Genomic DNA, 22,339 nt, shown 5'->3' with positions numbered 1-22,339 from the left:
CACCCCCTGCCCTGCCCGCAGCTAGCCATTTCTAGCCACCCCGGCACCCCCTGCCCTGCCCACAGCCAGCCCCTGCCGCACGCACCGCCTGCCCTGCCCGCAGCCAGCCCCTGCCGCATGCACCCCCTGCCCTGTCTCCAGCCAGCCCTGCACCCCCTGCCTACAGCGAGCCTCTGCTGCACCCTCTGCCTTGTATCCAGCCAACCCCTGCCACACGCACCCCCGCCCTGCCTGCAGCCAGCCCCTACCTCCAGTCAGCCTCTGCCATACCCCTTACCTGCAGCCAGCCTGTCTCCAGCCACCCCAGTGCCCCCAGCTCTGCCCGCAGCCAGCCCCTGCTGCATGCACCCCCCTGCCCGCAGCCAACCCCTGCTGCATGCACCCCCCTGCCCGCAGCCAGCCCCTGCCGCATGCACCCCCTACCCTGTCTCCAACCCACCCTGCACCCCCTGCCTGCAGCCAACCCCTGCCGCACCCCCTGCCCTGTATCTAGCCAACCCCTGCCGCATGCACCCCCTGCCCTGCCCGCAGCCTGCCCGTCTCCAGCCAGCCCCACACCCTCTTGTCTCCAGCCAGCTCCACACCCCTGCCCTGCCCGCAGCCGCCCTGAACCCCCTGCCTCCAGCTAGCCCTGCCCCACGCCCCTGTCTGCAGCTGGCCCCACGTCCACTGGTGCCCTGCAGTTCCCAGGGCAGTAGCCTTGCACACCTGCTTCAATGAGGGGGGCAGGGAGCAGCTGGTACCCACACATGTGCACACCCTAGGGTGACCAGACAGCAAGTGTGAAAAATCAGGACAGGAGTTGGGGGGGTAATAGGAACCTATATAAGAGAGAGACCCTAAAATCGGGACTGTCCCTATAAAATCGGGACATCTGGTCACCTTAGCACACCCCCAGGGAGTGGCGGGGACCCACACATGTGAAACGGAGATCATCTCTAGTTTAGGCCCATCTTTTTAAAAAAGAACTTTAGGCAGGGTTAACATTCATCTGGTGGCCTTCCACCGTCCTGGGGCCAGGAATGTGCTAGCAGATCACCTCAGCAGGACCTTCTCGTCTCACTGTGAGAGGTCACTTTACCCGGAAGTGGCCAGTGTGATCTTCCAGAGGTCGGGGGACTCCCCAGGTGGACCTATTCGCATCCAGACAGAACAGGAAGTGCCACAACTTCTGCTCAATTCGTGGGCTCAACAGAAGCTCCCTTTCCGATGCAGTTTTATTCCCGTGGTCAGGGTCTTCGTGAAGATCAAGTGGGACAAGGCGAAGGTAATCCTGATAGTGCCAGCGTGGCCCCACCAGCACTGGTTTGGGAAGCTGTTGGCGCACTCGATAGTGGAACCAAAAGAACTACCAGTCTGGCTGGACTTACTCTCCCAGAACCATGGCCGACTGCTGTACCTGAACCTCGCAGCCCTGCACCTGACGATATTGCTGCTGCTGGGCTAAATGTGGAAGAGCAAGTATGCTTGGCACAAGTTCAGCAGGTCCTGATGGGTAGCAGAAAACCCTCTACCAGGGCGACCTACCTAGCCAAGTGGAAGCGTTTTGCATGTTGTGCCTTGGACCGGAATCTTTTGCTTGACCAGACCTTGCTACAGTTGATTCTGGACTACCTTTTGCATCTCAAGCACCCAGGCCTGATCCTTTCATCAGTTAGTCCCCTTGGCAACCTCCAGTCCAGGGCAGGTTGTTTTTTTCCCATCACATAACAGTCAGGTTTCTGAAAGGTCTGTAGCAACTTTACCCTCAAGTTTGTGACCCTTTCCCACCTTGGGACCTGAATCTAGTACTGTCAAAGCTCACAGTGCCACCCTTTAAGCCATTGGCCTCTTGTTCCCTCCTATTCCTCCATGGAAGGTCTCCTTCCTGATAGCAATCACTTCGGCCCAAAGGGTCTCTGAAAGCAGAGCGCTTATATCAGAGCTACCCTACACAATGTTCTATAAGGACAAAGTCCAACTGCGACCATATCCAGCTATTTTTACTGAAGGTGTGCAGTTTCACAACAATCAGGACATATTTTTGCAAGTCTTTCCACCAAAACCTCATAAATCTGTTGAGGAGTGCAGGTTGCATACTCTGGATGTTAGGTGAGCACTGGCCTTTTACATTGAAAGAACTAAGCCGTTCTATAAGTCAATGCAGCTTTTTGTCACAGTAGCAGGCAGAATGAAAGGTCTACCTGTTTCCGCTCAAAGAATCTCTTCCTGGATAACAGTCTGCATCAAGTTTTGTTATGAACAGGAAAAGTGTCACTGCCAGCGATTGTAAACTGTCCATTCCACCAGAGCACAGGCTTCATCATCAGCTTTCTTAGCCCAGGTGCCAATTTAAGACATCTGTAGAGTCTCTATATAGTCATCTATCCATACTTTTGCATCTCATTATGCCATCACCCAGCAGGCCTGGGATGATGTGAGCTTCAGTAGAGCAATATTGCAAACTCCTAATCCGTGAACTCCAAGCCCACCTCCAGGGATACTGCTTGTGAGTCACCTAGCATGGAATCGACATGAGCAAGCACTCGAAGAAGAAAAAACAGTTATTAAACTTCCATAACAGCTGTTCTTCGGGATGTGTTGCTCGTGTCCATTCCATGACCCGCCCTCCTGCCCCTCTATCAGAGTTGCCGGCAAGAAGGAACTGAGAGAGGGCCTAGGGCTGGTGGCCCCTCATATATTGGTGCATGAGTACGGGACTCCAGAGTGCACCAGAGCTGGCCCTATAGATACCACTAAGGCAAAAATTCTGACGGTGCACATAGGCACACGCACATCTTTTATGGAATGGACATAAGCAACACATCTCGAAGAACAACAGTTTCAAAAGGTAGGTAACCGTTTTTGGTCCAGGAGCTGCAGAACATGGTAGAGAGTGCTGGATTGTCTGGGTGCCTGCTAGCTGCATGCACTGCAGCAAAGCATTGTGCTTCTGTATCACCTCTAAAAGAAAAGGAGTACTTGTGGCACCTTGGAGACTAACAAATTTATTAGAGCATAAGCTTTCGTGAGCTACAGCTCACTTCATCGGATGAAGTGAGCTGTAGCTCACGAAAGCTTATGCTCTAATAAATTTGTTAGTCTCTAAGGTGCCACAAGTACTCCTTTTCTTTTTGCGAATACAGACTAACACGGCTGCTACTCTGAAACCTGTATCACCTCTAGGAGTTGGTTCTGCATGCCCCTGTCTTTCTTTTTAGTGTCTCTAGCGACTACAGTGCACTGTCTCGATAGCTCCTGGTCTCTCTCTCCTCTCTGACCTCAAATACTACCTCAGTTTTGGGGGGCATTCTGCAAGGAGGTCTGTTAACATTTTATTGCAGGTTCTCAGTTTCATCCCCCTCAAGTTAGTGAGCTGCTCAGCTGTTGATAAAGTCCCTGTCCTTGATGGTCTGGCTCCTGCAGGTGCCAGGAGACAAGGGGAGAAAAACAAGTAGTTGTTGTTCATATTTCAGAGAATCAATTACAGCATTTTAAATATATTTCTTATTTCACCTCCCTGAGCTTTTCCCCAGACTTGGGGGACCTCAGAGATGGTAAGTGGTATGTGTGTGGGGGTTTAGATTGGAATTTTTGGATCTGCAGTGTATGCTGTTTGCATTTGCAGTTGTGTCTTGGAGGTTGTGGGGTGTTGGAAATGGTTTCCAGTTTGACTTTGCAATTTTGTTGTGCCTTAGAGGTGCTTACATGATATCAGAGTTTAGTGAGGGACATCTGGGGGCAATCTGGATAGTAATCCCCTCTGTATCCCCTGTAGGCTGTCCTGACTGCTGCTGCTGATGATGATGATGATACACTACCTCTGAATGGCCTTATTCAAAAAAGCAAAGAGCAGACCAGCAAGAGAGACACTGTGAAGTTAATCAACATTATGCGTCCCCCGCCCCCCAATGTGGACAAGCCCTAAGAGAGGTTTTTGCCCAATCCTCAGCTACTGTCCCTGTCCCCGTCTACTTACACTAGACAATGTACTCCTGACATGACCACAACTTCCCTTACTCCTCCGCATCCTCAGAGGAATGTAGTCCTCCCCTGTGCATGCCTCATCATCTCCATGGTTAGTGCACTGGAAGTCTGGAAGGGAGTCCAGAAATTAATACCTTAGGGGTGCCATAAAGTTTTCTAGTTTGCACAGGGAACAGCCTGGCTGATACCTGCTCATGTGTCCTCCCCTTCACTATCCCTATCAACCATTACCCTATTGGTCCTCTTGTAGTGGGAATCCATGTTCAGGAAAAAGCCTCCACAGTCTCAAGGGCCAGATCTCCTTCGCCTAGGGAGCAGATACAACCTTCCTAAACTTCTCGCTTGATTAAACCCCAACTAATGGAAGGTGAGGATGATTACTCCCCAGAACAGAAACATGCAGCACCACCTCCCATTTTATATTCCTCTCTGGATGAGGCCCTCTGCAATTTCAATGGACTTCCAAGACCTAATGAAGACAGTGCTGGAAGTGCTGGATATCCTTGTTATACAGGAGGCCAGGCTACATGATCACAATGGTGCCTTCTTGCCTTGGAATCTATTAATGTATCCAGAAGAAGCATTACAATCTTTTCAACATCCTCCAAACTGAGACTCCAGGGAAACTGGTGAAGCCCACAAATTAAAGGCTTCTCTCACATGCCATGACAATCTGGCATGTGCCAGCTTTAATTCCTGCTACTTCCAAGAGCACTGAACCTCCCTATCAAGTGCCATCAGGTATTTCTACCAGTATCCTGTGCTGGGCTCCCTTGTGGGTCAAGCAAAATCCCTAGAGCAGGGTCTTCCAAAGTCCACCCTTTGCACGAAGAACCCAAAAAAGTTAGTTTTTTGTCTTGAAGGTTTACTTGTTGATGAGCCTGCAAATGAGAGTTACCAATCTCTACTCTCAAAATGTGACTTTTTAATCTGAAAAGGGCTCTCTAACTTTGTGGGAAAACTACCAGAAAAATACCGGGAGGAGATGAAATCCCTCATATCCTAAGGTCAGCTCATGACCAGAACATCACTTGAAGCTGCACTGGATACATCTAACACAGCACTGAGAATGATGAATGTTCCCTTTACTATGAGGTGGTCCTCCTGGCTACAGGCATCTGGGATTCTGAGGGAGGCTCAGGTGCCCATTGGGGACCTCCAGTTTGAGGGCAATGAGCTATTCAACAGTGGTATGGAGGAGATGCTCTATACACTTAAAGGTTTGCAAATGACCTTGCAATCATAGAATATCAGGGTTGGAAGGCACCTCAGAAGGCCATCTAGTCCAACCACCTGCTCAAAGCAGGACCAACCCCAACTAAATCATCCCAGCCAGGGCTTTGTCAAGCCTGACCTTGAAAATCTCTAGGACGACGATTCCACCACCTCTCTAGGTAACCCATTCCAGTGCTTCAGCACCCTCCTAGTGAAAAAGTTTTTCCTAATATCCAACCTAAACCTCCCCCATTGCAACTTGAAACCATTACTCCTTGTTCTGTCATCTGCTACCACTGAGAACGGTCTAAATCCATCCTCTTTGGAACCCCCTTTCAGGTAGTTGAAAGCAGCTATCAAATCCCCCCTCATTCTTCTCTTCCGCAGACTAAATAATCCCAGTTCCTTCATAAATCATATGCTCCAGTCCCCTAATCATTTTTGTTGCCCTCCGCTGGATTCCTTCCAATTTTTCCACATCCTCCTTGTAGTGTGGGGCTGAAAACTGGACACAGTACTCCAGATGAGGCCTCACCCATGCCAAGTAGAGGGGAATGATCACATCCCTCGATCTGCTGGCAATACTCCTACTTATACAGCCCAAAATGCCGTTAGCCTTCTTGGCAACAAGGGCACACTGGTGACTCATATCCAGCTTCTCATCCACTGTAATCCCTAGGTCCTTTTCTGCAGAACTGCTGCCTAGCCACTTGGTCCATAGTCTGTAGCAGTGCATGGGATTCTTCTGTCCTAAGTACAGGACTCTGCACTTGTTCTTGTTGAATCTCATCAGATTTCTTTTGGCTCAATCCCCTAATTTGTCTCGGTCTCTCTGTATCCTATTCCTACCCTCCAGCTTATCTGCCACTCCTCCCAGTTTAGTGTCATCCACACCATCCTCCAGTCATTAATGAAAATGTTGAACAAAACCAGCCCCAGGACCGACCCTTGGGTTACTCTGCTTGATACCAGCTGCCAACTAGACATGGAACCATTGATCACTACCCGTTGAGCCTGATGATCTAGCCAGCTTTCTATCCACCTTGTTGTCCATTCATCCAGCCCATACTACTTTAGCTTGCTGGCAAGAATACTGTGGGAGACCGTATCAAAAGCTTTGCTAAAGTCAAGGAATAACATGTCCACTGCTTTCCCCTCATCCACAGAGCCAGTTATCTCATCATAGAAGGCAGTTAGTTTAGTCAGGCATGACTTGCCCTCGGTGAATCTGTGCTGACTGTTCCTGATCACTTTCCTCTTCTCGAAGCGTTTCAATCTTTGGGACTGTACATTCTAGCACTGCAGCTGAAGTCACAGAGTCACCAGCCTTTCTGTAGGCAAATATCCTCACCAAATTCTACCCTCAGCAAAGATATGCAAAGCCTCCCAAGGAAGAGACCAAGATTTCTGGAATCAATCCCCTCCTGCTTCCTCAGCTACTTCACTGCCTGGCACGTCAAACAGGCAACAAATGTGATGTCTGCACTGAAGACCTAACTTGACCATTTCAACCACTTATCTTACTTATAAGGTGCCTGGCTAGGATGACTGGTTGGTCCTCAAGGTAATAAGCCAGGGGTATCTCATCTGGTTTCAAGTGGTTCTAACCCCCTTTCCCAACCTTTTTCCGGGACCCTTCTCATAAGGCACCATTGAAGCAGAAGTTACCTAGAAAAGATTCCTCTGGTCTTATTAGACTTTATTCCACTAAGGCTCAGGCAGCCTCTATCTGTTTGGGTAACATTTTCTATACCTTAGAGCATGCAGGGATGTATGTAGACCAGCCATGCAGAGCTAGGTCCACAGACTTTCCACTTGCTGTTCCCCCGTCCAAGCTTCCAGATTGGATGCTAATTTTGGTAGGGCTGTCCTGCAATCACTCTTCAAGTAGCACTCCTCTTACCCATCTCCAAGCAATTGGGCAACTGTTCGTTAATCACCAAGAATGGAATCTATGGACAATCACTTGGAGAGAATTCTTACCTATCTTACGGTAACTGTGGTTCTTTGAGATGTTATCCACAAGGAGTCCATGGCTTGCTCTCCTTCCCCACTGATTTGGAGTTCTGTTACTGTAGGATTCTTTATTGGCAAAGGACCTGAGTGGTGGTTGAAGTTGGCTGTGGGGAACAAGAGGGCAGCCAAGGGACAGGTGCAGCCACAGATGGATTGCTTTTCAAAAGGAATCCAGTATTGATGCATATGAGGAATACATGCACCAAAAGTGAAAGCTGCAGACAACACATCTTGAACCGCAGTTATTGTAAGCTAAGTAACCATTTTTTCTATTTTACTAGGAATGTAAATAAGAATTCAAGGACTGTGATAGCAAATGTCACACATTTCCTTTTCGTAAAGTAAGTATTACCTGTAGATGGAAGTTAGACTGATACTATAGTGTACCTGCACTGCTAATCCAGATGACTCTCTAGTTCCAAGCAACCGTCCTAATTTAATCATAGTCTGTGAAACATTCAATGTGCTAGATATCCAGATCATTAAGAGTGCCTACAAGAATGTATAAGCAAGACCATAGTTGGTATGGTAACTTGGGTTGTAATGTTGGGCATTTATATTCAGTAAGTACTGAACCAATGCCCTGGCATAGTTAGATGACATTGTATTGACAAACATGCAAATGAGGCTTACAACCTATTGTGGATATTAAAAATCCTATGGCACTTTCTGCAAGGGTTCACACTTTTAAATAAAAAGAATTTCACTACAAAATTCTCCCTACATTTTTAGTTAGGGAGTTCTTCCTCACATCTTGTTCTAAACTATTGTGTGGTGGTATGTACTGTTACGCAGTGGGTGAAATGATCTCTGTGCCATAGCTTTTTAATCAGGTTGCAAACTGCCATGGGATGCTTTTGTATGGAAAGGTGGTATATAGATAAGTGACTTTGTATTCACTAAATTTTAATAATAGCCTGAGATTTCCCCTCATTAAAAGCTGTACAGAGAATGATTATGTTCAGTTTTGGGTCCTCTTAACTCTTGAATCCTCTCATTTTTAGGTGGTATTATGTTTTGACCGTGTCTTCTGGGATCCAAGTGTCAATTTGTTTGGTCATGTTGGCAGCACTACTGCCAGCAGAGGAGAACTTTTTCTATTCTGGAATCTCTATAAAGGTAAATGTATTGGGTGTTCTGTTTTATAGTGTCATTTTCTTTTTCACAGTAACAGAACTAGAAAAAGCCATTTGATGATGATCATAATAAAACTTAGTGCTTTTCATCAATAGATTTTAGAAAAAAGTATTACTACCTCCATTTTATAGATGGACAAACTAAGGCAGAGAGGAGTAGTGACTTTCCAAAAGTCAAACAGGTCAGTGGCAGAGCTGGAAATAGAGTACATGTTGTTCCTTGAGTGCTGGCCCCTGTGTGTATTTCACAGTGGGTATTCATAATCTCAGTGCACCCAAGACCAGAAAATTCTAGCAAGTAGTATCTGTAGGTCTATGCCAGCATCCCTGCTCTCCTTATGATCTGTGCCAAGGGCATTAGGGGTAAAACAGACTGATGCTTCTTCAGTTCATCTTTACTGCTGAAGTTCAGATAGTAGTTAGTAAGAATCCTCACCCTTCCTCAAGTACTGCAGAAGATTCAGCAGGACAGAACATGAGTCATTCTCACCCTGCTCAAATGGCCCAAGCAGTTCTGGTTCCCAAGTCTCCTGCATACATCCTGGCCACCCATCAGCATTCGCTCCCCAGTGCAGGACTTAGATTATGCCCAGGCTTCCAGGCTTTAAGAATTGCTTCTTCTGCCCCTACTCCTTTTCTGTCAGTGATGACCACCAGTCTGCTTCTGCTACCTCAGAGAAGCTCATATCTCTGCTAAGTGCAGTACTGGCTGCTCCTTTCCCAGCTGAACATGTCAGATACAGGAACTCCACCTTTGGAAGCACCTAATGGAACATGCCATGAGGCTTCAGTCAGATCCACATCAGGGAGAACCCCCGTGTATATTGACCTGAGACACACAGGAGGGCACCTCCTAGCTCAATGTCTGGCTCAGGAATGGGAATGCCTAGAACGAAGGACCCTTTGGGCCTTCTCACAAGAGTGAAAGATGCTCAGAGGCATAAAAATAGATCCCCTCCTATATTTAAGAGAAGGGATCCCTAAATAACTCCTTGGACCCAGGACACAAGGATTTAGGTCCTCCTAAGCCTTGTAGCTATGATCAGAAGGCGCGTAAGAGCACAGGTTCTTCAGTATTGCTTCCTGCATCATCATTGACTTTGCTACCAACTAAGCACTGGGAACCAAAGACCATGAAGCATCAATACCAACGACGACCACATGGTCGGAGGCTCCTTTGTGGGCGGTAGTGTGTCAGCCATGTAACGAACCACTGATTACCAAGAATCCCTTTACACTGACTCTGGCAGCATGAGGCAGCAAGCTACAGCCTTCTAAGGCTCCAATATCCTACACCACTCCTGAGGATATCTTCATCTTCCTGGATCTGCAATCTCTCCTATTGTCAGGACCGCCCTTCACCAGGTGGAAGTTCATCTCTGATTCCATCTGCTAGCTCTGGCTTCCCAACATAGATACCAATGCTACTGCCAATGGAATTGGACTCTCATCATCAGGATAGTCAGATGTACCAGTGGAACAATCTTCCCCTCACTGAGGTAGATCAGCCTAAATGAGATCAAGCGTCTCCTACTACCAGTCTCATCCATTCAAAGGGAGGACCCCGCCCCCCTCCTCAGGACCAGTGGTACCCAAGTCTGTATCTTTACTGACACGATAAAATTCCACATGGTTACCTTGGCATCAATAATACCAGCACTAGAAAGACATAATTCAAAGTTCTCAAAATGAAAGATGCATGCTTTCATGTTGATATTCACCCTTCCTACAGAAGATTTTCAGATTTGTGATAGGTCCTGACTACTGTCAATACAGGATACTTTGATTCAGTCTAGCAACTGCACCCAGGGTCTTCGCAAAAGTATTTTCTTTAATACCAGCACATATCAGATGGGGTAGTTTTACCATCTTCCTGTATCTAGATGACAAGCTTCTTACAGGCATGACGTGTCCAGATGTCATAGCATCAATTTTGTTGCTGCTCTGTCTCCTACCATCCTTGGGAATCTCCATGAACATGAAAAAGTCTATTGACTGAAACCTAGACTATAGATTTCATAGGAGCAACTTTAGACTCACTCAGGGCAAAGGCTTATCTCTCTTCGGATGGACTCTAAGCCAGAAGCAGACTGATAGGTCAGATTATGCACAACCCATGGACATTGTTCTGGATTTGCCTCTCTCTCTTGGGTCCCATGACATCATGTACTTAAGTAATGCCATTCGCTAGACTTTACCTCCACTGCCTACAGGGTTGGCTTCACACAGTATATGTCCCAAGCAGATACAGCATGAATACTTTAGTGACAATCCCCAACAAGATAAGAGTCTCTCTGAGCAGGTGGAAAGATCGTGCACAACTGTGCATGGGCATTCATTTCCTATCCCCCACATCCAACAGGACCATAATCACAGATGCCTCTTTGTAGGGTGGGGACTCGCATGGATGATCACACAGCAGATGACACTTGGGTGCTCCTGGAAACCAGGATGTATGTAAATCTCCTGGAATTCAGAGCAGTGTAACAAGCATGCCATTAATCCAATCTCATCACATTCTCATAATGTCAGACAATATGACAACTGTAATCTACCTTAAAAACTAGGAGGAGCGAGATCCATTCCCTGTGTATCGAAGCAGTCAGTTTATGGAATTGGTATATAGAGAACCACTTCATCCCATCAGCATCATGCCTCCCTGGAGCCCAGAATTTGCTGGCAGACAGCCTCAGCTAGCACTTTGCTACTGACAAAGAGTGGAAGTTACACAGCTCAGTGGTGAACCGCATTTTCTCTCAGTGGGGAACCCCTCCGCACGCAAACAGGAAATGCAATATATACTGTTCCAGGGGAGCTCAGGACCACTTTTTAGAGGTAATGCTCTCCTATTCCCTTCAACAGACAGTATGAACTATACCTTTCCTCCTATCCTCCTGCTTTCTCAAGTAGAATCATAGAAGATTAGGGTTGGAAGAGACCTCAGGAGGTATCTAGTCCAACCCCCTTTCTCAAAGCAGGACCAATCCCAAGTCATCCCAGCCAAGGCTTTGTCAAGATGAATACTGCAGAACATTCAACAGGACAGAGTACGAGTTATTCTTTTGCCCAAATGGTCCAGGCAGTTCTGGTTTCCAGGTCTCCTGAATATGTCAGGCCAGCCGTCCATCATTATTCATCCCTTTCCAGATCTCTTTTTTCAAGAGAAAGGCGAGGTCAGACAACTCAGCCTAGAAGCTCTTCACCTCATGCTTGGGTGTCAGACCTAGAACATTTATTTCAAAACTTGTCAAACAGTTCTTTTGGATTACCTCCTTACCTCAAGATGACAGGTCTTTCCCTTAGTTCAATACAGGTTCATTTCTCGGTTCTTAAAGGGGATGAATTAGAACTTTCCCACCAGTAATAAGACCAAACCCTCAGTTGGCGCTTAAGTTAGTATTTGAATCCCTGGCTACCTGTTTGATGCTTCACCTGTCTATGAAGATTGCTTTCCTTGTTGCCATCACCTCAGTCAGAGGGGTAGGTGAACTGGAAGCCCTAATGGCAGACCCTCCTGTATTTCATAAAGACAAGATCTCACTATGACTGCATCCAAAATTCTCAGCCTTAAAGAAGCTTGGAATTACACATAAACTAGACTATCCACTTACCTATGTTCTTTCTAAAGCCCCATACCTCCAGCATTGAGAAAAGACTGCTCCCTCAATGTGAGATTAACTTTGGCATTTTACCAATGGAGAACAAAACAGATCAGAAAGTCACCTAGGCTGTTCTTTGCCAAAGTGGAATGAGGTCAAGGACAAGCAGTTTCCTACCAGAGGGTCTCCAAGTGGATCTCTGGCTGTATCTTATTGTGTCGGTTAGTACACCTTCCTGCTCCAATGGGGAGTGAGCGCACGCCATGAGAACTTAAGCAGCCTCAGCAGAATCACTTCAAGAAGTATCTCTGCTTGATGTTTGCAAGGCAGCAGTATGGTTCCATCCATGCAGGAAACATCACATTTTAGTCCAAGCTTCCTCTGCTGACTCATCCTTTGGGAGAGCAGTTCTACAAGTGGCCATACCACCTATATACGTGCACCCTTCTTTGAGTACTGCTTGTCAGTCACCCACAGTGGAATACACAGAGGGACCAGCACTTGAGGAGGGGGAAAGGAAGTTACTTACCCTTTTCAGAGTAGCAGCCGTGTTAGTCTGTATTCGCAAAAAGAAAAGGAGTACATGTGGCACCTTAGAGACTAACAAATTAATGTTATTATTATTAATAATAATAATAATGTTATTAATATTAATATTATTAATGTTATTATTAATGTTAAACAAATGCTCAAATAAATTTGTTAGTCTCTAAGGTGCCCTAAGTACTCCTTTTCTTTTTACTTACCCTTTGTAACTGGTGTTTTTTGAGATGTACGGTCCCTATCTGTATTCCACTACCTGCCATTCTTCCCTTCTTCTTCAGATCTTCTCTTATTCAGAGTAAGAGGAAGAACTGAAGAGTTATTGGTCTGCATCCCTGATGTCCTCAGCACTGACTGAGGCAAGCCAGGGGCGCAGACTAACAGACACTACTTGCTAGAATTCTCTAGTCTCAAGTGCATGTAGTACACACGTATCCACAGTGGAATACAGGTAGGGAACACACATCTCAAAGAACTCCTGTTACAAAAGGGTAAGTAACTTCCCTTTACCAAGCAATCCAGATCACTCTGTATGACAGTCCTGTCTTCATCATTGTTTACCACTCTGCCAGTCTGTGTCATCCAATGATTTTGTCTTTATTTCCAGATCATTCATAAAAGTGTTGACTAGCATCAGGCACAGTACCAGTTCCTCTGGAGCCCCACTAGACACACCCCATGATTCCCCATTTTAAAAAAGCAATGGTGTCTTTAATGAGGGCCACCCCCATCTCTTTTACCAACTTAATCTTTCCTAAGCAAGTTATAAACAGTGATTTTTAACATTCCCATCATTCGGATTGTCCCAGCTAAGAAACTAACAAAATGTCCATTTTAATTATAATGTAACCTTATCTCACTATTTTAAAGTGAAGTATTTGCACTGTGGTGGCTTACCTGGCTCTTGATGACTTAAGGCCATTTTGTAGTTTTACTGGGTTTGTTTGTGCGGAAAATTTAGGTTCTGTTCCACATTTTTCTAAATTAAAGTACTTTATGCATAATTTAAAAAAATCTACCAGCACCTTGATGCATTGTTCCTCCTCCTCCTCCTTAGCTCCAATTCTCTTGGCCTTAGTAGCAGGAGAAGCAGCTGGGATCATGGAAAACATCAGTGATGATGTCATCGTTGGGCGCTGCCTTGCAATTCTCAAAGGCATCTTTGGCAGCAGTGCTGTCCCCCAGGTACTACTCATGCTCCATTTTGTGTATCAGTCTCTGAGTCCTAGAAAACATAAGAATCCTAGATAATTGATTGTATTATCTACCTATCTGCTAGATATTTATGCCACTCTTTGCATTAGTGTTTGAATGCCTTCATGGTATGTGGGAGTGCCAGCTGTTCTTGTCTAGGACCTGTTTATGGAGTGACTCTATCAAGACCATAACCATTTTTCAAAATGCCAAAGATATTGGAGGACTTCGGATGGATTTTGAATTGTTCATTCTCCAGGGCCACACTTAATCTGATAAGTCTTAAAATTGTGTAAACTAAAATGGCCACATGTACATAAATTAATTCAGGAATTCTATCTTTGGACTAGGATCAGGGCAAGGATAGCAATTTTTGTGAAAGAATGACAAATTGTTAATACATTTAGCACAGAGGATCCTAAGTGACCTAGCACAATGTTTACATCTTTTATACATTTATCACAATATCACGGGGTGACCAACCTGAGCCTGAGAAGAATCCAGAATTTACCGATGTACATTGCCAGAGAGCCACAAGAGTATGTCAGCAGGCCCCACCCCCACATCAGCTCGTCGCCTCCCATCCACTGGTCAGCACCTCCCCATCCCTCCCCGCATCTCCTGATCAGCTGTTTTGTGGGGTGCAGGAGGCTCTGGGGGTAGGAGTAAGGGCACAGCAGGGGAGGGGGTGGGAAGGGGTGGAGTGGAGTGGGGGCAGGCCTGTGGCAGAGCCAGGGGTTGAGCAGTGAGCACCCCCTGGCACATTGGAAAGTTGGTGCCTGTAGCTCCAGCCCCAGAGTCAGTGCCTATACAAGGAGCCGCATATTAACTTCTGAAGAGCCGTATGTGGCTCCGGAGCCACAGGTTGGCCATGCTTGTAATATCAGATTCTTCTTCGAGTGCTTGCTCATTTCCATTCCACATTAGGTGTGTAGAGTTCTTGTAAAGTTAGTGTTCATACTTAGTAACTAAGTTAGTTAGCCCTTAGCAGTAGTTAGTTTTCTTAGTCGCATCAGGGACTTACCTGGGGGACAGGGTATGCCCCAGTCCCCAGACTTTAAGCCCTGCAATCACTGCAAATGGTCCATGCCCATAAGCAATCTGCATAGTAGCTGTCTCAGGTGCCTTGGTGAAGGGCACGTAAGTGATAAGTGTTGAATCTGCAAGTCCTTTAAACCTAGGACTAAGAAAGAGCTTGAAATCAGACTCAAAGCGCTCCTGATGGAGTCGGCGCTCACTCTGGCCCTGCAGCAAAGGTCCAACTCGGCACCCAGCACCGTGGCATCGGTGTGTAGTGCCCCACCGGCACTGATCCCTGTCCTCAGCCCCAGCCAAGAAATCAAAGAGGGACGGTCTCCTACTCCCTGCAAGGGGAAGGACAGGGCTGGGGGTGAGCTAAGACCCACGCTGAACGGCTCATCTCCCCCGTAGGGAAGTCGGGCCTAAGCTCATGTCGAGCGATGCAACCACCCCGTTCCTTGCCTGGAAGCCCGGACACAGAGGCGGGCCTTCATCAGCTTCAGGTGCCATGGACACCTGAAGCACTCCAGACTGCTCAGGAAATCCTGACGCTTCTGGCAGTGCCCAGATCTCGGGGTAAGGCCGCCTTGGGACCTTTCCGTCCACCCTCCCCCAACAGTACTGTTCCCCATCCTGGGGGACGTCCCATCACCACTCACCCACTCGAAGCTGTCGTGCCTCTGAGTTAGGGATGCAGACGCATCGGAGCCCTCTACAATCACCCACCTCCTTACCGGAACAGGGGTTTCTATTCCCGGTATTTTCTGATTCCAAAGGCCAAGGGTGGTCTGTGTCCCTTCCTGGACCTGTGAGACCTCAACAGATACCTAAGGAAGCTAAAGTTTTGCATGGTCTCCCTGGTCTCCATTATCCCCTCCCTGGATCCAGGAGACTAATATGCCGCCCTCGACCTGAAAGATGCATACTTTTACATAGCGATCTTCCCAGGACACACGGGCTTTCTCCATTTTATGGTTGGTTCAGCCCACTACCAGTTTGTGGTCCTTCCGTTTGGCCTTGCTACAGCACCAAGAGTGTTTGTCAAATGCATGGCAGTAGTCACGGCCTACCTCAGGAATCGGGATATCCCAGTTTACCTGTATCTTGATGACTGGCTGGTCTAAGACAGCTCCAAGGCTCAGATCCAAAGCGATGTCACTATATTGCAAGCCACGTGCCATTCCTTGGGACTGCTGGTCAACCACAGAAAGTCCATGTTGGGTCCAGCTCAAAGGATAGAATTCATTGGGTCCATGCTCGACTCGACCCAGGCGAGAGCGCTCCTTCCGTTAGACAGGTTTCAGACCATGATGGACCTCATTGCGGAAGTGTCCACATTTCCCCTGACAATGGCCAGGGTTTGCCTGCACCTGCTAGGCCACATGGCAGCTTTCACATATGTGGTCCGCCATGCCCGGCTCCACTTGCAGGCCCTGCAGCAATGGCTGGCGTCAACCCATTCCTAATCCAGAGACCACCTGGAAGAGATCATAACGATTCCTCTAGCGGTTCTCACCTCGCTGTGGTGGTGGATTGAGCGCAAGAAGGTCCTGGAACGAGTCCTGTTCAACAGTCCCACTCCATATGTCGAACTAGTGTCAGAAGCTTTGGACCTCGTTTGGGGGATGCGCCTCAGACAACTCCGGACCCAGGAGATGTGGACCCCGGAGGAGACAACGTTACACATAAATGTCAAGAAGCTCAAAGCGGTCCCGCTAGCTTGCGGGGTCTTCCTGCTGCACCTGTCGGGCAAAGTGATGAGAGTCCTAATGGACAATATGACTTTGGTGTTCTACATGAACAGGCAAGGAGAAGCGCATCTGTTGGCTGTCTGCCAAGAGGCTTTCCGTCTCTGGGACTTCTGCATCAGCCACGGTATCCATCTGGAAGCTGGTCACCTCCATGGCATCAGGAATGCCCTAGCAGATCACCTCAGCAGGGACTTCTCCTCTCACCACAAGTGGTTGCTCCACCTGGAGGTGGCCTGCGTGATCTTCTGGAGGTGGGGAATTCCCCAAGTAGATCTGTTTGCCACCAGGCAAAACAGAAAGTGCCATTGGTTTTGCTCCCAGCAGGGCCTGAGCAAGGGCTTCCTCTCTGATGCCTTCCTCCTGTCGTATGCTGAAGATCTGATGTACGCATTCCCTCTGATTCCTCTGGTCAGCTGGGTCTTAGTAAAGATCAAAAGGGACAAGGCACAGCTTATTGTGATCTTCCGGTTCAGCACGCTCATGAACGTGATGGTGACCCCTCCCTGGCCCATTCCCTACTGTCGGGACCTGCTGTCACAGGATCACGGTCAGTTCCTACACCCCAGCCTTGAGTCTCTAAACCTCTTGGCATGGATGCTCCATGGTTGAACCCGGAGGAGCGTACCTGCTCGGAGGAGGTCCAGCAGGTCCTCCTCGGAAGTAGGAAGATATCCATGAGACTAACTTACCTGGTGGACAAGGTTTTCCTGCTGGGTGTCAGAGAGTGGCATTTCTCCTTCGCGTTCCTCAGTGCAGTCTATCTTGGACTATTTACTGCACCTCAGGACCCAGGATCTGGCGCATTCTTCCATTAGAGTGCACCTTGCGGCCATCTCCATCTTTCACCAGCTGATTCAAGGTCAGGTGGTCTTTTCTCATGATATGACTGTCAGGTTCCTGAGGGGCCTCAAGAGGCTTTACCCGTGGGTACGGGCCTGTCCCACAGTGGGACCTTAACCTGGTCCTCTCCAGGCTCACCGGCCCGCCTTTTGAGCCGCTGGGCTCCTGCTCCCTTTCCTACTTGTCGTGGAAGGTCACTTTCCTGGTGGCGGTGACATCGGCGAGACAAGTCTGAGATTAAGGCCTTGACCTCAGAACCGCCTTACACAGGGTGTTTTATAAGGACTTGGTCCAGCTGTGGCCCCAACCAGCCTTCCTACCGAAGGTGGTATCTTCCTTCTACGTGAGCAAGGACATGTTCCTGCCTGTGTTCTGTCCCAAGCTGCACAAGACTGCTGAGGAGAGGCATCTGCATGCGCTGGATCTCTGGAGGGCCTTGGCCTTTTACCTGGAGCGTACAAAGCGTTTCCGTAAACCGACCCAGCTCTTCATCGTTACGGCGGATAGTATGAAGGGCCTTCCAGTTTCTTCACAGAGGATTTCCAATTGGATCACCTCTTGCATAAAGACCGGTAGCTAACAAAGGTCCCGCCACTGCCGATTGTCAGGGCCTATTCAACTAGAGCGCAGGCATCTTCAGTGGTCTTCCTGGCGCACATCCCGATCTAGGACATCTGTAGAGCCATGACGTGGTCCTTGGTCCACACGTTCATGTCTAATTATGCCATCACTCAGCAGAGTTGATTTACAATTTGCGCAGCCGTGAACTCCTACCCACCTCCACGGGAACTGCTGGGAGTCACCTAATGTGGAATGGACATGAGCAAGCACTCGAAGAAAAGACAGTTACCTTTTCGGTAACTGGTGTCCTTCGAGATGTGTTGCTTATGTACATTCCACGACCCACCCTCCTTCCCCATTGTCAGAGTTTCCGGCAAGAAGGAACTGAGGGCGGGGGGAGCCGTGTGTGCACCGCTCCCCTACATATACTTCTGGCACCGGTGCATGTGGCAAGCACACACACCTAATGTGGAATGGTCATGAACAACACATGTCGAAGAATACCAGTTATGGAAAAGGTAACTCTTTTCTGTAATGTCCCTCTAATTTAAATATGGGTCAGGGTCATAATGTGGCATCCCAGATCTAGAACTGGCAAAAGCAGTTTAGTCAGGCAAGATATTCCCTAAGATGCTTCATGAGTCTCAGAAGGTACTCTTGCTTCCATTCACAATTGTAGGAAGTGCTACCATTTTGCACATTAAGTGCATAAATTCTGTTCCCATGTGCAAACAGCATGGTAATTGCAGTTCTTAACAGGTGCTAAGTCGCTGCTTTGTGATTTGTTTAAAACATCTGATTCCAATCTTCTCTGTTCCGTGGAGATTCTGTACTGATGTCCTGTTACGTGTGTCTGGTAGAATATCTGCAGAAGTGAGCTTCCTGATCCATGAAACTGTGCAGCAAATAGTTCTTAACACACAGGGAAAGCAAACATAGGCAACACACCATGGGGTCACAGAATATCACAGAATCTCGTGGTTGGAAGGGACCGCAGGAGGTCACCTAGCCAACCCCCTGCTCAAATCCCCAATTTTTGCCCCAGATCCCTAAATGGCCCCCTTAAGGATTGAACTCGCAACCTTGGGTTTAGCAGGCCAATGCTCAAACCACTGAGCTAACCCTCATTAGGGGTGTCATGCTTATTTTACTTGCTGTAACTTACTCGTGTAAAACTAGTGACAACACAACACTCTTCTTTTCTTGTCTTAGCCCAAGGAGACAGTGGTATCTCGTTGGCGTGCTGACCCTTGGGCCCGGGGGTCCTATTCTTATGTAGCAGCTGGATCTTCTGGAAATGATTATGACTTGATGGCTCAGCCAATTACTCCAGGACCAGCCATTCCAGGTGCTCCCCAGGTGAGAGAATCTACAGATGCAATTAGAAATTACTGGCATGAGAACATAAGGATTTCAAAAGCCATTTGGGAAACAGGAGCATTCGCTAATTAATCCATTCTCCAGATACTCTTTAACGATTAGAGCTGGTCAGAAAACAGAATTTCCTGTGGGAAATTCCAACATTTCGAAATTTGTTTTTGCTCTAAATTGGAAAAAGTCAAAATTTTGAAACTTCTCCTGAACAGAAATTCTAAAAAATATCTATTTGGAAACATGGAGATACTTCATTTTGCTAATGTCAAAGCATTATAATAAAATATATAATGATAAACATTTTCTAATATACAATATTAAATATAAAGGTTGAAAAATTTTTTTTACCTTATTGAAACAAGAAAGATTAAATGATTTGTTTTCACACTTTTCCATTGAAACTTTCATCAAAATAGAAAAGTTTTGACTTCAAAACTATTTTTTCCACCTGAAAACTCTTCCATCAAAAATTTTTTGACCAGCTCTACTAATGAACCTTCGGATTCCTCTCGAGAACTCTACCAGGTAACTGTAACTGAATTTCATTAGAAAATAAGCTTCAGAGGGGTAGCCGTGTTAGTCTGGATCTGTAAAAGCGGCAACGAGTCCTGTGGCACCTTATAGACTAACAGACGTACTGGAGCATGAACTTTCGTGGGTGAATACCCACTTCGTTGGATGCATCCGACGAAGTGGGTATTCACCCACGAAAGCTCATGCTCCAATACGTGTGTTAATCTATAAGGTGCCACAGGACTCTTTGCCCCTTTTATTAGAAAATAAAGCGTTCATGTTTCTGAACGTACCATTTAAACAAGTTTTTGACTGGGTCCTGTAGAGGAAAGTCTGTTTTGAAAGGCTCCATCAGAGCAATGTATAATCACTGACGAGCACTTCCTCTTGTGCTGTTACTTCTCACGGTAAAATGTTTCAGATGCCTGATGGCAGTGAATGCGCTTGGCTCTTAGTCCAGTCCTCCTGTTCAAGAAGTAAAAGTAAGAACTTGGCTCATGAAAAAGGCTGAGAGGTAGATAATGTTATAACAGAGTTGTGTGTGAAAATGAGCGTAAATTGCTCTAGTACATCTTCTGCCTGTCAGGAAGTGTGTACAGAAATAAGTGTCATTCACAAAGTGTCTTCCCAGCCCCCAAGTTGCTTGAGCTACATTACAAAGATTTGCAACAAAAATACCAACTCAGCTCAACCTTCTCCATGATGTAGCAAGGGGCCACCCTATAACATGTAACCACATCAGTGGGGGAAGGAACGGGTTGTAATAAGTTAAAAGAAATGCTTCTGAAGAATCATTTTTAAAATGTTTTCAAGGTGAGGTGTGATGGGATAAAGCTGAAGGGATTAGGAAAGTGTCCATATTTTAGGAACCACAGTGAAAGTCCTGTTTTCTGCTAACCTATTGAGCAAATGGTGGAATCCCTAAAAGCAGGGGGCTTCTGAACACCACACGGTGAGGCTCCAGGACCAGGGTCTTATTTAGTCTCTCTAAATACTGTTATGGTTGGTTAAATTGATTAGTTTAGCCCCTGCTATGTTGCTGGATAGTCTGCATCACAGACTGCAATGCACAAACTATTAATTGTCTCAGGTTTTTCCCCTCTGCCTTTATTCAAACCACCATATGTCAGTGTGCACTAGTGAACTTTTAGTGCGCAGCAGCAGGATCAATGGGGATGCTTAGTGTGTGGTATGCTGAAACGCAGTAGATTTATACCCCAGCTCAATATGCAGTAAGTGTTCGTATAGACAGGCCTTTAATCAGATGTGGTGGTGTGGAAATGATCAAACACACAATGTTGAATACACAACATTCTGTGTTCTCTCTCCAGCCCAATTTCTGGCTTCAAAACCGAACTCTGTGGTAGTCTTTCTTTTTGCTCCAATGCCCAGTGCCCTCAGCAGCCAGCAGTAAAGTGTTCCCATGCAACACAATAGATGTCTTTTTAAAGCTGAAAATTTGTGATAGTTGGGAGGCACATGAGGATTCTCCTCTGAAAAAGTGGCATTTGCTGAAGGAAAGATAACATTCCCTGAGGTTATCTAGTTCATACCTAAACCAGCTTTGTGCAGCAGAAGTAACTCTGTGAATAGGAGAAATGTTTTTTTTTTAAGTAGTTCTGCTGAGAAATCTAGCATTTATATGAGAGAACCTGAGCTAAGTCAGCTGCATGGCACCCTTAACAATGTGCTGTCTGTTCTTCTTCCCAGCCAATTCCTCGCCTCTTCTTCGCAGGAGAACATACAATTCGTAATTACCCAGCAACTGTCCATGGTGCTCTGCTGAGTGGGCTGAGAGAAGCAGGACGTATTGCAGACCAGTTTCTTGGGGCCATGTATACGCTGCCACGCCAAGCTACACCTGGCTTGCCCACACCACAGGCCCCTAGCATGTAAGGGAGATACAAGCTGCCAGACAGAGGAGTGATGGATTCATAATTCATCTGCTGTGGACTTGTTTTGGGAGCAAGATGTCTTCGTAGTCTGTAGCAGTAGCCACTGAAAGCACTGTGCCAGAAGTCACTTAATACCATCACCCCATTGGAATGGCCTTATGAAATATGATCTGACTATTGCCCATGCACCTGGTATACAGATCCCTGCCTGTCTGTTTGTCCGAGTGTCTATATATAGAGTCTCTTACTGCCAAACTGGTGAGGAATTCCTGTGGCAGTGCAAATATATTGGGAATCCAAGCTCCTAGTGTTTAGCTGGATTTCTTTTGGCACATAAAGAACCTACTAGTGTGTTCACAGTTCAGTAATTGCACAAAAGGTTTCAGACTCTCATAGCTGGTGGTTGTTGGTAACAGTGTAGAATTTGTCTCTTATGTGGACTTCTTTGTTTGTTTTGAAAAAAATAAAGTTGTCACCAAGTTCCTTTCTTCTTCTTTCATTTGAGAATTAAATTGGTGCAGTTGTCTCCTCCATAGTAAAAGCAGAGCTACAAGTAATGCTCATCACAGAACCACTCCAAAATAGTCCTTCAGCCACTGCAAAGTCATCTCTCACTTGGGATAAATAGCCAAATATAAATCAGGGGACTGGAAGCCAAGTGGGTGCCCTAACCACCAGGCTACAGCATTATTCCTTCACCCCCCACTCCCCCCATA

At 46.8% G+C, this 22,339-nt stretch overlaps 1 protein-coding gene across 3 annotated transcripts in view; it reads left to right on the top strand.

The window, feature by feature from the left end:
* The window catches only part of KDM1A (lysine demethylase 1A), a 173,846-nt gene extending 151,740 nt beyond the window's left edge, over positions 1 to 22,106 (top strand). For all 3 annotated transcript variants that reach the window (XM_038377500.2, XM_038377495.2, XM_038377496.2), the window contains 4 exons: positions 8,202 to 8,316; positions 13,533 to 13,660; positions 19,054 to 19,200; positions 21,439 to 22,106. In XM_038377500.2, coding sequence (XP_038233428.1) covers positions 8,202 to 8,316; positions 13,533 to 13,660; positions 19,054 to 19,200; positions 21,439 to 21,624 — 576 coding nt within the window. In that variant the 3' untranslated portion in view covers positions 21,625 to 22,106. The remainder of the gene's footprint in view (positions 1 to 8,201; positions 8,317 to 13,532; positions 13,661 to 19,053; positions 19,201 to 21,438) is intronic.
* The last annotated feature ends 233 nt before the right edge of the window (positions 22,107 to 22,339 follow it).

This window comes from Dermochelys coriacea, chromosome 19 (assembly GCF_009764565.3).
Source record: "Dermochelys coriacea isolate rDerCor1 chromosome 19, rDerCor1.pri.v4, whole genome shotgun sequence".
In the NCBI taxonomy this organism is placed as follows: Eukaryota; Metazoa; Chordata; order Testudines; family Dermochelyidae; genus Dermochelys; species Dermochelys coriacea.
The sequence above is the reverse complement of the archived record's forward strand: the minus strand, read 5'-3'. Positions and strand labels throughout refer to the sequence as shown.